The 14,165-nt window shown below is 34.4% G+C and overlaps 1 protein-coding gene across 9 annotated transcripts; it reads right to left on the bottom strand.

Annotated features, from left to right (window-relative positions):
• Positions 1–601: 601 nt before the first annotated feature.
• LOC131159592 (haloacid dehalogenase-like hydrolase domain-containing protein At4g39970) lies at positions 602–11,200 on the bottom strand. Of its 9 annotated transcripts, none has more exons than XR_009137833.1 (4): positions 10,613–11,005; positions 9,835–9,885; positions 9,529–9,603; positions 2,771–3,476 (listed from the first exon to the last, which is right to left on the bottom strand). XR_009137833.1 is itself a non-coding variant. In XM_058114623.1 (4 exons), the coding sequence occupies exons 1-4, from the start codon at positions 10,819–10,821 to the stop codon at positions 3,363–3,365; spliced, it is 282 nt and encodes a 93-aa protein (XP_057970606.1). In that variant the 5' UTR covers positions 10,822–11,093; the 3' UTR covers positions 2,771–3,362. The 9 variants fall into 9 exon arrangements, 2 of the variants coding, with proteins under 2 accessions (XP_057970606.1, XP_057970607.1); XR_009137835.1 differs by having other exon boundaries at positions 2,771–3,470; positions 10,613–10,975; XR_009137834.1 differs by having other exon boundaries at positions 10,776–10,956.
• Between the last annotated feature and the right edge of the window lie 2,965 nt (positions 11,201–14,165).

Here is a 14,165-nt window from a genome sequence, read left to right as displayed (position 1 = left end):
ACACCCCATTTAACTAATTACATGTTAAACAGATAACTCATTTCCACCCTTACCTCAACTTTGGAGTGATGTTTGGAAAGACCCAGTTCACAAATTCACTTTGCTAGACTTGTAAAGAAATGCTCCTAGATCCTTGTGGCGACTTCCGATCGTCGTTTTGGCTGACGAACGACAAGAAATTGTAGAGAGAAGGGGTATGGTTCATGGTTAGAGAGAGAGATTATTTAATTTTTTTCCTAAAAATATCTTCTGTTGCTTCTTTTATAAGTCATGGACCCAGCCACCTTCGTCGACAAAATGGACAATTCGTTGACAAAATGCAAAAGCACCTTCGTCGACGAAAGAGTGATTCGTAGACGAACCTTAAGTATGATATTCTCCTTCCGTTCAGGATCTCTTCGTCGACAATGCCTGAATTTCGTCAACGAGACACAGAATGGAACTCGTCGACGAAAACAGAGGATTCGTCGACGAGTCCTGCTATTTGCCCTTTTAAAATTTTCTTTTCTTCTTTTCTTATTTATTTCCTTATTTTCCGGATTCGGGTTTCTACATGGAAAACCCCCAAACAAATCGAGAAAAAAACCACAAGCAAAAGTAAAAAAAAAAAAATCCACTATATAAAAAGGATGTTACAACTTCTTTCTAATTACAAGAGAAAAACAATGATAACTCTCTCTTGCATTAGGAGTATACAAATCGCTCTAAAAAATAGGAGAAACTAAAACACGAGCTACAACAGGAACACTTTTCAGGAGAGTACTTGATTTCTCTCTCTTTTAAGTTAGAGTTGGAGATGCTTGGGATGATACTTCCTTCTCCACCACTTCCCTATTTATAGGGATTTGTTAGCCTCATTTTCAAAGTCATCAAATGAATAGTCCAGCCACCATATGAATAGTACAGTCATGTATGAATCGTGCAACCATCATATAGATAGTGCAGCCACCAAATGAATAGTGCAGCCACAATATTAGAGTTTGAATGTCAAAAATAACTTTACAATTCAACAAATTATCAGTACATAAGTAATTTAATAAATTATTTTCCGTTTTAAATTTAAACAAATTAACTTCTCAGACAATCTTGACTCCCCATTATCCTGTAAAAATTAAAATATAATAATGTGATAGTTTTTTAAAGAAATTAATTAGGTTTCCACTCCATGGATTCCACACATTCAAGGCATGATAGATTTTTTTTTGTTTAAATAAATAGAGATAATCTCATCAAGACTTGATCACAAAAACACTCCTAAAGTCAAAACTTTTGGAAGCATCCATAGATGCTGAAGGGCCTGAAATATTTCACTACACCTGATACAGGAGGCCTCGTCTTGGAGGCCACCATTTTTTTGGATAAGCAAAGACAATTGCATCATGACTGCTCACACATATATACAACCTTAAATGTTTCTTACGTGCCTGAAATAACACAGCTTCACACACACTCAATGTAGGACTTTTCCCCTAACCAGATTACCCGACAATGGCATAACAGAATTAGGAGCCAAAAAAAAAAAAGTCTAAAGCCAAGAAAGTGCTTTAAAATGATATAATGAAATGTCAAAGACACAACCTTGAATGTTTCTTAAGTGAAGAATCAAGAAACTGAGAAATTTATGAACATCCTAAAATGGCCATCAATAACAACTTTCTAGTTGATTCTTCTAGCAATGATTGTGCCACATACAGGACCAGCGAAATGGATAATAAAATGATTTTGAAATGTCCGTACTCAACCCACTGCACTATGAAGTGAAAATTTTCTAGCAGAAGAATAAAAGCAGCCCTTGGTTATTGTACTGAAGTTAATTTTCCTGCTTTCTAGAGAATTTATATCATAATCATGAATACATCTTTAAATCATGATAACATTAATCACTTAAAAAAGAGCAGCCAGGTGCACACAGCTCCCGCGTATGCGGGGTCCGAGGAAGAAGCCACAATACGTCTATAGTATGCAGTCTTACCTTGCATTTTTGCAAGAGGTTGTTTCCACTAAAGATCGCCTAAAATTGGATGATGAGGTACAAACAGACAAAACTAGTATGAATATGCCACTGCGACCAAATAATTCCTACTATTATTAAGGCAACTTCTGTGTCAGTTCCCACCAAACTGGTCTCCAAATAGTACAGGTACTGTTACTAACTACCCATTTTCGAAAAGCTTCCCACTAACATCCTGCTAAGAAAATCCTCACTTCGCTCGCAAAATGGGTGCCATAAAGCCAGTTCTTAAAACCACATGAAGCATTTGTATCCCCTGATAAATCCATATAAAGCACACAAATATTATCGGTAAACCTAGCAGTAAGGCAGTTTGTCATCAACTATCATTTGACAAAGAGTGGTCGCAAAAACTATCAACAAGTGAAAAACGAAAATAGAAAACGATTGGAATTAGGGGGAAGTTCATGTTCAATCCATGAAGTTCAACAGTATTTTCCAGATTATTATATTGAAGGAGACAAAATATAGCCTTCCCGTATATCATGAGTGATAACATTAAGAGATGACATAATAGTGTTTACGATTTAATTAATCCTCATAATAAATCAAATGGATTTGAGCGGCATTGTGGAAATGCTTAGCTTATAACTCAAGCAACTCAGAATTTTTGTATGAAGGCCAATGCCGGGGGTTTCTATGTGAACCTTCTAAACCATTTATTAAGCCAAACATCAACATAATGCTTGGTAAGTCGTAAAGAAATGGATCAAAAGTAAAATAGAAATTTAGTATGACAAACATGAAGAAAGAGAGGGATCAGTATAACTCCATTTTATTCTATTTCAACTTACCAAACATTGTGTAGAGGTCACAAGGATCAATTTTCTTTCCATAAAAACACATATTTTCGTAAAGTTCAAAACAGAAATAAAAACAAAATTTAAAACAAAAAAAAAATCAGTCGACGGGTTTAAGTGAACCAGCTGACCTGTCCAACACTACTTAAGTGGAACACGTGCGGCGCACACAAAGGAATACCACACACAAAGGCTCCCATGCTCTGGTCATCTTCTCCGGCGCCACTATGGTTTTCGCTAAAACCCTAGTGGCTGCAGCCTATTGGAGCTGTTTCCGGCCCGCTGCCATCTCTACAAATGCCAGAAAATCCATGCATCTGTCATCATACGATTCCTAGATACTTGGTAAATGCCGCGGAAGCCACAGTTCACCCTGGAACTCACCAAAACACGCCCCCTACCCTGGACTCACCATCGCCGGCCATAATGGTGATGGCTTTAGTTTTCGGCCCTCCAAAGGGTTTTCGAGCCATTCAAGCTACCACCCACAATCTCCAGACCTTGTCTTATATACTAGAACCCGCAGAACCATCCATGCACGTGAAAATATCTTAAACCAACCCCCCTTTCGATTCTCTCTCCTTTCCTTTCTTCCTCCTCCTCCCTTTTTCTCTGTATTTTTCAGTATTTTGAACCCTACTGCAACGTCTTAACCTAACCTGCAGCTTCAGATTCAAACGCATTCACAAGTCAAACTTCCAAAAATGATCTCGAACACAAACAAAATCAAACCTTGATAGAAACCTAACATGCAAATCATAAACTTTTTTGCAATTCTAGACTATAACCTAGGGTTCAATATCGAGCAAGCAATAAAGATCAAAATTTTAAACATAAATAGAACAAATATCAATTGTTTACATGAAAAATGAGAAGCTTCAAAGTAATCCGTAGCTTACATGCGACAAAGTTCAAAAACACATTCATGGAATCCATGTAGGGGTAGGAGATATACCTTATTTTCTTCAAAGATTAAGAAAACCCCAATGAACGAAGAAGACTAGGCAAGCAATCAACAACTTAAATCTTCAAGCTTTGATATTCAATGAAGTATTCCCTAAGAAAGCTCAAAGAATGGAGGAAACTCGAAGCTTGAACATAGCCTCTTCCTTCTCTCCCTCTCTCTCTTTCTCTCTCTCTATAATGAACGTGTGCCCCCTTGGTGAATGTGTGTTTCCCTTTTGCTTTGCTCTTTTTTTATAGAGCAAGGGAGATAAGATGTTGCCTGAACTCCCTTATTACCAAAATATCAATTAGAACAAAAATACTTCTCTCTTCATCCCAACAAGGGTGTTTGGGCAACCTCCAATCCTTTTCAATTAAAAACTCGAATAGATAAGGATAATATCCAATTCACAACTAATAATGTGGATAAAAGACGTCAAAACATAAAATTGAAGCTCTAAAGTGCTCTGGACTAACAATTTGCATATTAAAACACCGAAAAGGGAAGAAGTGCTCTATTTAAATGCTCTATACCCAAATTCACCCATCATGCTCAATTATTAAGGAGATTTGCAGTTTTTCGCCAAATTGATCACGGACAAAATAGGATGTCAACAACAACAACAATAATAATAATAATAAATTGAAGGAAGTCTCTCCATAGGATGTTAAGCCAGTTATATAGTTAGTTAATTGTTGGAGAGTTAATTAGTTAGGAAGAATAAAAGTCTCTCCATAGGATGTTAAGCCAGTTATACAGTTAGTTAATTGCTGGAGAGTTAATTAGTTCGGAAGAATATTGTTATTACTTAACTGTTTTTCAGTTTGTAAATTTCAATTTGTAATTCTGTTATTGTATTTCTCGTGTAGTTAATTTTCACCTATAAATATATGCTGATGTAATGAATTATTATGAATGAGAATTCAAAATTTCTCTCTGGTTATTTTCTTTACATGGTATCAGAGCAAGATTAGAGAAATTCTCCTCTCTTGGCTTCATCTGCAACCTCTACAGACACTTCTTGTTCTCCTGTCAATTCTGCTGTTGATCCGAGCTCAAATCCTTATTACTTCTAGGGCAGCGATGGTCCAAATCTGCATCTTGTTAATAAGGTTCTTACTCGAGACAACAATCAGACATGGAGCATGTGTGTTACGATGGCACTGAGTGCCAAGAACAAGCTAGGGTTTATTGATGGAGCTCTGGTAGCTCCCTTACCTACTGATATGAATTATGCCCCCTAGAAACGAGGCAATGACACTGTGAAGTCATGGATTCTCAATTCATTGTCTGATGATGTTTATTCCAGTGTGATGTTCATCAAATCAGCAAGGGATATATGGACTGAACTTGAAGATCGATTCTCCTTAACCAATGGACCTAGGATTTTTCAATTACAGCAATCTATTTCTAATCTGGCACAAGGTCAGATGAATATTGTTGATTATTTCACACAATTGAAGTCCATAGGGATGAACTGATAAGCTATAGGCCTATTCCCGAAACATCCCCTGCTTCTTTGAAGGTCTTGGCTGATTATCAGAATCAAGATTATGTAATGAAGTTTTTAATGGGTTTGAATGAGTCAAATAGTCATATTAAAAGCCAAATCCTTCTTAGCAATCCCTTACCTCCCATAAACAAGGTATTTGCATTGCTTGTGCAAGAATAGAGGCAAAGGGAGATTAGTTCAATAACAATTACTGAACCAACAGCTATGCTGGGAAAAGCTACAAGAAATCAACGATACAAACAGAATTTTGGCAAGAAAGACCTTTGTGTTCTCATTGTGGACTTCTAGGACACACAGCTGAAAAATGTTACAAGCTACATGGATATCCTCCAAGGTACAAGTCAAGATCCAAGCACAATAGTTCTTCAGCAAATCAGGTAAACTCGGTAACCAATACTGAGCAATCTAGTGAAGTGCAGCAGCTTCCATTCACTTAAGAACAACTCAAACAAATCATGGCAATTATGCATCCCTTATCTGAAATGCAACCACAACCTTCAATTGCTCGAGTGACTGGACCTTTTCTTCAAAATACAAATCCTTTCTCTGCAGATCATCTTTTCTCCACAATGATAGGTATTTCTTCTTGCTCATCTGCTGTTTGTACTCAAAGTCCAACACAAAATGGTCTCACTTGGATAATTGACACTGGGGCCACTGATCATATGGTAAATTCTATCAACTCTCTCACTACCATAACAACTTGCATTAATACATCTGAGAAATTACCTACCGGAGCTCTTGTTCCAGTCACACATATTGGAACAATTCGAATAACATCTACCTTGCTGCTCACTGATGTTCTTGACGTTCCTTCTTTTGCCTACAACTTAATTTCAGCCAGCAAACTTCTAAAATCTATTTCCTGTTGCCTTATTTTTCATGACAAATTTTGCTTTATACAGGACCTACAAACATAGAGGATGATTGGATTGGGTGAAGAGAGGGTAGGTTTATATCATCTCCTCGATAAGCATTTAGCTATGTCAGTCTCCAATACAATTTCCAATAAGCGTGGCCTAACTCCTGTACCTGTTTCATTGTCTGTCAATAATTCTGACTTTGATGTTTGGCATTATAGATTAGGACATCCCTCTAAATCTAGACTAAATCTGTTGCATAAATCTGTTCCTGAAATAAAAGAGTCTCATTCTAGTCATTGTAATATTTGTCCTCTTGCTAAACAGTAGAGGTTGCCTTTTCCAAACAACAATAATAAAACTTCAAAAGCTTTTCGACTTGTACATTGTGATATTTGGGGTCCTTTTTCTATTAAATCAATTGATGGTGCAAAGTATTTTCTGACCATTGTAGATGATTATACCCGATGCACTTGGCTAGACCTAATGCAATCTAAAGCAAAAGCGAGATATTATGTGCAATCTTTTGTTTCTTTTGTTGACACTCAGTTTCATATTACTATACAAACCATTCGTACTGATAATGGTGCAGAATTTCACATGCTTGATTTTTTTATTTCCAAAGGCATTATCCACCAAAAGTCATGTGTTTATACACCACAACAAAATGGTGTTGTTGAAAGCATCAACATATTCTTGCTATGGCCAGATCTCTTAGATTTCATTCCAACTTACCTCTTCATTTCTGGGGTGAGTGTTCTAACTGCAGTTTCTCTCATTAACAGGCTGCCCACTCCAATTCTCAATGGTAAATCTCCTTTTGAAATGTTGTTTCATAAACTTCCTAGTTATTTTCATCTTAGAGTTTTTGGTTGTCTTTGTTTTGCCTCTACCATTTCACATGGTCGAACCAAATTTGATCCTAGAGCAAAGTCTTGCATATTTGTAGGCTATCCTTATTCTGTAAAAGGCTATAAACTATATGATCCACACACTCAAAAGATATTCATATCTCGTGATGTTGTGTTTCATGAACATGTTTTTCCTTTTCAGAAATTTTCACAAAATCATTTTTTTGATATTCCTCATCCAATTTTGACAAACTGGGAAAATTCTTCTAATTTTATCACTTCAGAACTATTCACTTCTGAATTACCTTCCCATAGTCCAAATATCACAATAGACACGAGTAATGTTTCTATTGATTCCCCGAATGTTTCTAATACCTCCATTCCTTCTATTCCTTTGAGAAGGACTTCAAGACAGATTCTTCCTCCTCCTTACCTCAAAAATTATCAATGTTCTCTACCTTCTTTAACAACTCAGTCCAGTTCTGCCACTGTTGCAAGTCCAGGCTGCCCTCATGGCATTTCTCCTTACACATCCATTTCTAATCTTTCCCTTGCCTATCAAACTTTTGTGTCTTCACTCACCAAACTTGTTGAACCAAAATCTTATAAGGAGGCATCTCTACATCCTGAATGGAGAAAAGCTATGGTTGCTGAAATCAAGGCTTTAGAATACAATCATACCTGGATCTTGACTGAATTACCTCCTGGGAAAGTTGCCATTGATAATAAATGGGTTTACAAGATTAAGTTCAAATATGATGGTACTGTTGAAAGGGCCAAAGCATGACTTGTGGCCAAAGGTTTTACACGGCAAGCAGGCTTGGATTACACACAAACTTTCAGCCCTATTGCTAAACTGGTCAGTGTTAGATGCATTTTATCCATTGCTGCTATCAAAGGTTGGCACCTTCTTCAGTTAGATGTCAATAATGCCTTCCTTCGTGGAGATCTTGATGAGGAAGTCTATATGTGTGTGCCTCCTGGATTTGCTAGCAAGGGGGAGAACATTGTATGCAAGCTCAACAAGTCACTTTATGGGCTTAAGCAAGCATCACGACAATGGTACTCAAAATTATGTACTTCTTTGACAGAGTTTGGTTACACACAATCACTTGCAGATTATTCACTCCTCACTAAGGATACTGGTGAATCATATACTGCTCTCCTAGTACATGTAGATGATGTTGTTCTTGCATGGAACAATTTACAGGAATTTAAGAGTCTGACACATTTTCTACATGAGAAGTTTAAAATTAAAGATCTAGGCGAATGGAAGTACTTCTTGGGGATAGAGGTAGCAAGGTCTAAACAAGGTATTTCCATATGTCAACGAAAATATGCATTGGATATTCTCAAAGACTCGGGCTATATAGGCTCTAAGGCAGTCAAATTTCCTATGGAGCAAAACATGAAATTAACTACAGAAGAAGGGGATTTACTTGAAGATCCCACTGCCTATAGAGGTTAATAGGGAGAATGTTGTATTTAACTATTACAAGGCCTGATATATCCTATGCAGTTCAGGTTTTAAGTCAGTTCATGGATAAGCCAAGGGCACCACACTTGACTGCAGCATATCGAGTGCTAAAATACATCAAAGCAACTCCTGGTCAAGGATTGTTCTTTTCAACTTCATCATACATACATTTAAAGGCTTTTTGTGATTCAAATTGGACAGGTTGCATAGAGACTAGGAGATCAGTCACAAGCTACTGTGTTTTCCTAGGAAACTCTTTAATCTCATGGAAATCCAAGAAACAGAAGACAATTTCTCGATCATCTGCAGAATCAAAATATAGATCCATGGCTACTACTGTGTGTGAAGTAACTTGGCTGCTTTCACTACTTAAAGATTTAAAGATTGAGCATACAAGGCCAGTTTTGATTTTTTGTGACAATCAAGCAGCACTACATATAGCTGCTAATCCAGTATTTCATGAGAACAAAGCATATTGAAATAGATTGCCACATTGTTCGGGAGAAGTTACAAGCTGGAATTATCAAGACATTGAAAATTACTTTGCAAAATCAGTTGGCAGACATCTTCACAAAACCCCTTGGATATTCTTCTTTTACTTCATTGCTTCCCAAGATGGGTGTAACTGATGTTCATACTCAATCACATCCATCTTGAGGGGGAGTGTAAGCCAGTTATATAGTTAGTTAATTGTTGGAGAGTTAATTAGTTAGGAAGAATATTGTTATTACTTAAATATTTTTCAGTTTGTAAATTTCATTTTCTAATTCTGTTATTGTATTTCTCGTGTAGTTAATTTTCAGCTATAAATATATGCTGACATAATGAATTATTATGAATGAGAATTCAGAATTTCTCTCTGGTCATTTTCTTCATAGGGGCAAAAAAATGAGTGAGAACGCATTTCACAGATGGTTAATGTACATGAAGGAAGCAATCAACACCTTGGAAGTAATCCTAGCACAAGGAAATAAAGTAATACAAACAATCGATCAAGACATGTAGTCTTAACAAAAAATGTGGAAACTACTTTCAAGTCTAGGAAAAAAAATATTTGAGAAAGGACTTACGATACCAATAAGGTTTTCAAGACACAATATAACTGAACTTTTAGTGGCTGCAGAACAAACGGCTAGTTTCTTTCCCTACAATCACAAGTAGACTTAAGAATGCTAATTATAAACACATTTAAGAACATCAGCAATTGGATGTGAGAATCCAACAGACAGAAATGATTTATCCAGAAGAGAGAACCAATGATGCTAACAATTTGTAAAAATGCAAAAGGAATCAAAGCCATTAGATTTTAAACAAAGGGAATAGTAAAATAAAATATTATGACAAGAATTGAGGTTTTAAGGATACTGTTATCTTACAGCAGCTTTGTCCTCATCCACCAACCTCAAAACCACGGGTCTAGGCCTCACCTGGTCAAAAATAATGCCAGTCCATTTTCAAATTATCAGTTTATCAATCATCCAGCAACAGCTACATGACAGAATCAATAAGTTGGAAAACACTAAGAAGATTGACGTCTCATTGTAGTTCCAGATTTGATTATTTCTTTATATCCTTTGGTTCTCCAACGCTACAAAACCTCACACGGATCAATAGGATACAGAGTTCCTCAACGGTTAAACATCAACAATGAAAATTGTAAACTAGCCGACACACTAAAACAGATAGGGCTTCCAATCATACATCATATCTGCCTTTTCTTTTTTCCAAATAGAAAAGCATCATCACACAACAAAAATATGTACTTTTCATAATAAAATAAATTCCATTAAATAAAACTAAACACGAGCACAATTAATTAGTGCAAGAAAACCGAGAATCAGTGTATCCCAAAAATGTTAGTACACAGAAAGATTTAAATAGTTCTACTTGTAGTGAAAAGCTCATCCTCTACCGAGATGTTGAGGTAATTGATAAAAGGAACATCAAATTAGTTATTCAAGAATAATACTACTCTTGATTTCCAGAAGTCGGGAGGAGAAAATCTCACTAGGCTAAAATTTCCCAAAAACAAAAAAAATCAAATACAAACAGAACTCGTAAACAACCCTCCCCCCACTCACAACCAGTTTGTGTTTGTGTGTGTGTGTGTGTGTGTGTGTGCACGCGCGCAAAGATAGAAAAGAAAGATGTTACTTGAAGAGTATCGATCAATTTCGGACGACTTGCATCGTCTTCCGGTGGGGTTTCGAATATCGACAAACCCGACCATCCATTCTCCTAAAGTACCTAATCATCCATTCTCCAATCAATCAAAGAAAGAAAAATCAAGGGACGATTTTTGCCATGAGTGAGAGACCAACGCATTTTGGGCTTTCCGCCGCCAATAAGGTTCTGGAGGTCATCGTCAAAGTCGGAGAGCCGATTGAGAGGCGGAAGCGACGAAGAAGAACAGTGGATATGAAATGGAGCGAAAGTGTTGCAAACAAGCCAAACGGAATTCCGCCATGCTTGGGCCGAGTTCAGACCTAAGTTCAATATTCTTGCTCAGAATTATCTATTTTGCAAATAATCGAGCTCACAATCCTTAATTGAATCAAATATTGTAACGATGTAAAAATAATAATAAAATTAATTAATCAATTAAATAATAATAATTAATTAAATAATATAATATAATAATATATTAACATAATATAATATTTTATATACATATATGAATCTTCAACAAGTATCCAAAATCCCCCCTCTCACTTTAGTCCCTCTCTCTCTCTATCAATTTCTCTTCCACTTCTTAGCGGAACTGAAGAACGGATACCATTTCCGGTCCCAGCTCTACTCTGTAGCAATTTAATTGAGGAAATTTTGTTTATTGCACGCCGTAGGTACCACTCCATGGCTAATATAAGTGAGTTAGATTATGTCAGATTTTACTTTAAAATATATATGAATTAAATAGATTACGTTAATTTAATTATATCCTTATGCCTTAGTTAAATTGTACTACAGAGATTTGATTATATAAGGTTTTTTAATATATTGGAATTATATTAAATATGTGAGATTGATCATATAAAATTTTAATTATTATACAAATTATATGGTTTGAGTTTATTTTATTTTATTACATATTTGAGTAAGTTTGGGATTTTTGTGGTGTTATATTTATTTTGTGTTTTGTTGTGAATTTTATGGTATTATATTTATTACGTATTTGTTTGGGAAAATGATCAAATTATTATACTGTTTAATTGCATAAATTGTATTATATGTTTTAAGAACCGTGATAGTCGCGGTTACAAATGAATAATAGTGCAGTCACAATGTTGTGAAAGTGTTGGCGGTAGATAGTGGATTTGGCCTGGGGTATGAGTATAAGTACGAATGTGATAAGCAAATCTCACTTACTGACATGATATTTACATTAGTCTGGTTGGTTGGTCGGCTAACCAGTTAAGTCTAGTTTTCAGACCGCACAACCCGGTCATGTGAGTAAACATGACCTGCATAGACCAAAATGAGTTCTTTTATACATATTTATATATTTATGTGATTGTGGACAATTAATAGGCTTAAATGATGTTTTGGAGAAGAGTTCGTATATTTAATTATATATATGACCTATGGTTTATAAATGCAGTTTTTATTAAAGTAAAATTATTAAATAAATTTTTATTTCGTCAAGCTAATGACCGCACTAATAATAATCTAGTCCATACTTGTTGAGAGGTGTCGCACATAATTATTTGCTTATATTTCAAATACCCTGAATAGTCTTATCGAAATCAGAGTAACATAACGGAAGCGTGGGTGGGATAGTAAGAATTATTTATAATAAATATTAAACTAGTTGTGTTTTTAATGTATTGGAATTTAGTGGGCTATTAATTTTGATATTGGAGATATCGTTGTAATAAAGGTAATTAGTACTCTGGTATAAATATATTTGGAGATCTTCTGCTAGGTAAAATTCGAGTCGTCATAGTTGGTATTAGAACTTAGGAAATAGATTTTGTAAACTTTAGGAATGATTTTTACCAAAGTATAGGTATAAATTAGGATAAGGGTAGGAATGGGTAGGTTAAGATAGGTTTAAACTCATTACTTTAGATTTTAATTAGGAATATGTTTACCAAACTTTCGAGAACAAAATTTTATTAGTGGAGAATGTAACGACCCCAAAAATAATATACATGAAAATATAAATAAATAAATAAAAATTAAATTAAATTAAATTAAAAAGAATTAATTAATTAATATAATATAATGTAATAATATATCACTATAATATAATAAAATATTATATTATATTATATATATATATATATATATATATATATATGAATCTTCATGAAGTATCCTGAAGATTCAATTCAATTCAAATTGAATTGAATCCCCCTCGTAAAATTTCGTTTAAAATTATCTGATACCACCTGTAATGACCTGAATATGTCATATAATAGAAAACCTCCAACACACATCAGCAGAGGGCTAATTATCCCAATATAATAATATCATTTTCAATATCACAATTAACACCCCTAAAATTTTAAATACATCAAAAACATAATTTAATAAAAATATATTCTAAATAAAACCTTCTATCTTACCTACGCTTCCACTGCGCTACTCTAATTACTGTTATGCTCCTCATGGTATCTAAAAAATATTAGATAATGATGGGGTGAGATACCTCTCATTAAGACGGAATATATTATTATCAATATGTGGCAAATGAGTTTTAGTATAGCAGAAACACATTCATTAATTAACTTAACTTTAATTAATAAGTCATGTAATACTGTACTCACACCTATATATTTAAAAAAAAATACTTATTTTCTCCTCAAAATATGCTCTAACTTAATAAATTTCCTTGTGTACTTAAATCACATATATGCATAAAAGAACCTCCTTGAATGATAATCATATAACATCAATTAATTTATTAACTTTGTCTGACAAATCATGCAAAATTGTTCTCACCCATATATATATATATTAAAAAACACATATTTTCTTCTCCACATATGCTTTGGCTCAATAAATTTCTCTAATTACATAAATATATATTTACGTATTCTTCATATTACTACAAATACCATGATCTCAACACATATTTCACAACAAAAATTTCATATTGAACATACCTCTCCATCGATATCAGTACAGACTTCATAACATAATTTTCATACTAAACATACCCCCCAATCGACATCAGTAGGACTTCATAACACAATTTCCATACTAAGCATACCTTCCCATCAACATCAGTAGGACTTCAATTTTCTCAACACGGAATTATTAATAATCATTTTCACAAACAAGAACAAAACATGCCATATTTATAATTCCATATAAATCCTATCATATCATATCATATTCCTATATAAAACTGTTATAACATATCATATTTCCACGCGATCATAACATTTCCTTAAATCATTATAAAATCATACTTTGTTGTGTATCATCATTAAATATTCTCACTTTAAATATTCTTATAAGGTTATTTATATAGTAAAAATAACCATACTCATGCCACACAATTTGAGTGATAGCTCATAATATAATAATGCCTGGAAAATGTTTATTTTGCTAAGAATTAAACATATCAACATCTTCTAGGATTTTCTTAATTCAAAATACCTAATTTCCCAAAAACATACTAATAATAATATTTCAAAATTTCCATTTCTATAAGCCTAAATATTCAAAAAAACAAATATATTATTCCCGATAATTTGAT

The sequence above is a fragment of the Malania oleifera genome, chromosome 7 (genome assembly GCF_029873635.1).
Source record: "Malania oleifera isolate guangnan ecotype guangnan chromosome 7, ASM2987363v1, whole genome shotgun sequence".
Lineage (NCBI taxonomy): Eukaryota > Viridiplantae > Streptophyta > Magnoliopsida > Santalales > Ximeniaceae > Malania > Malania oleifera.
The sequence above is the reverse complement of the archived record's forward strand: the minus strand, read 5'-3'. Positions and strand labels throughout refer to the sequence as shown.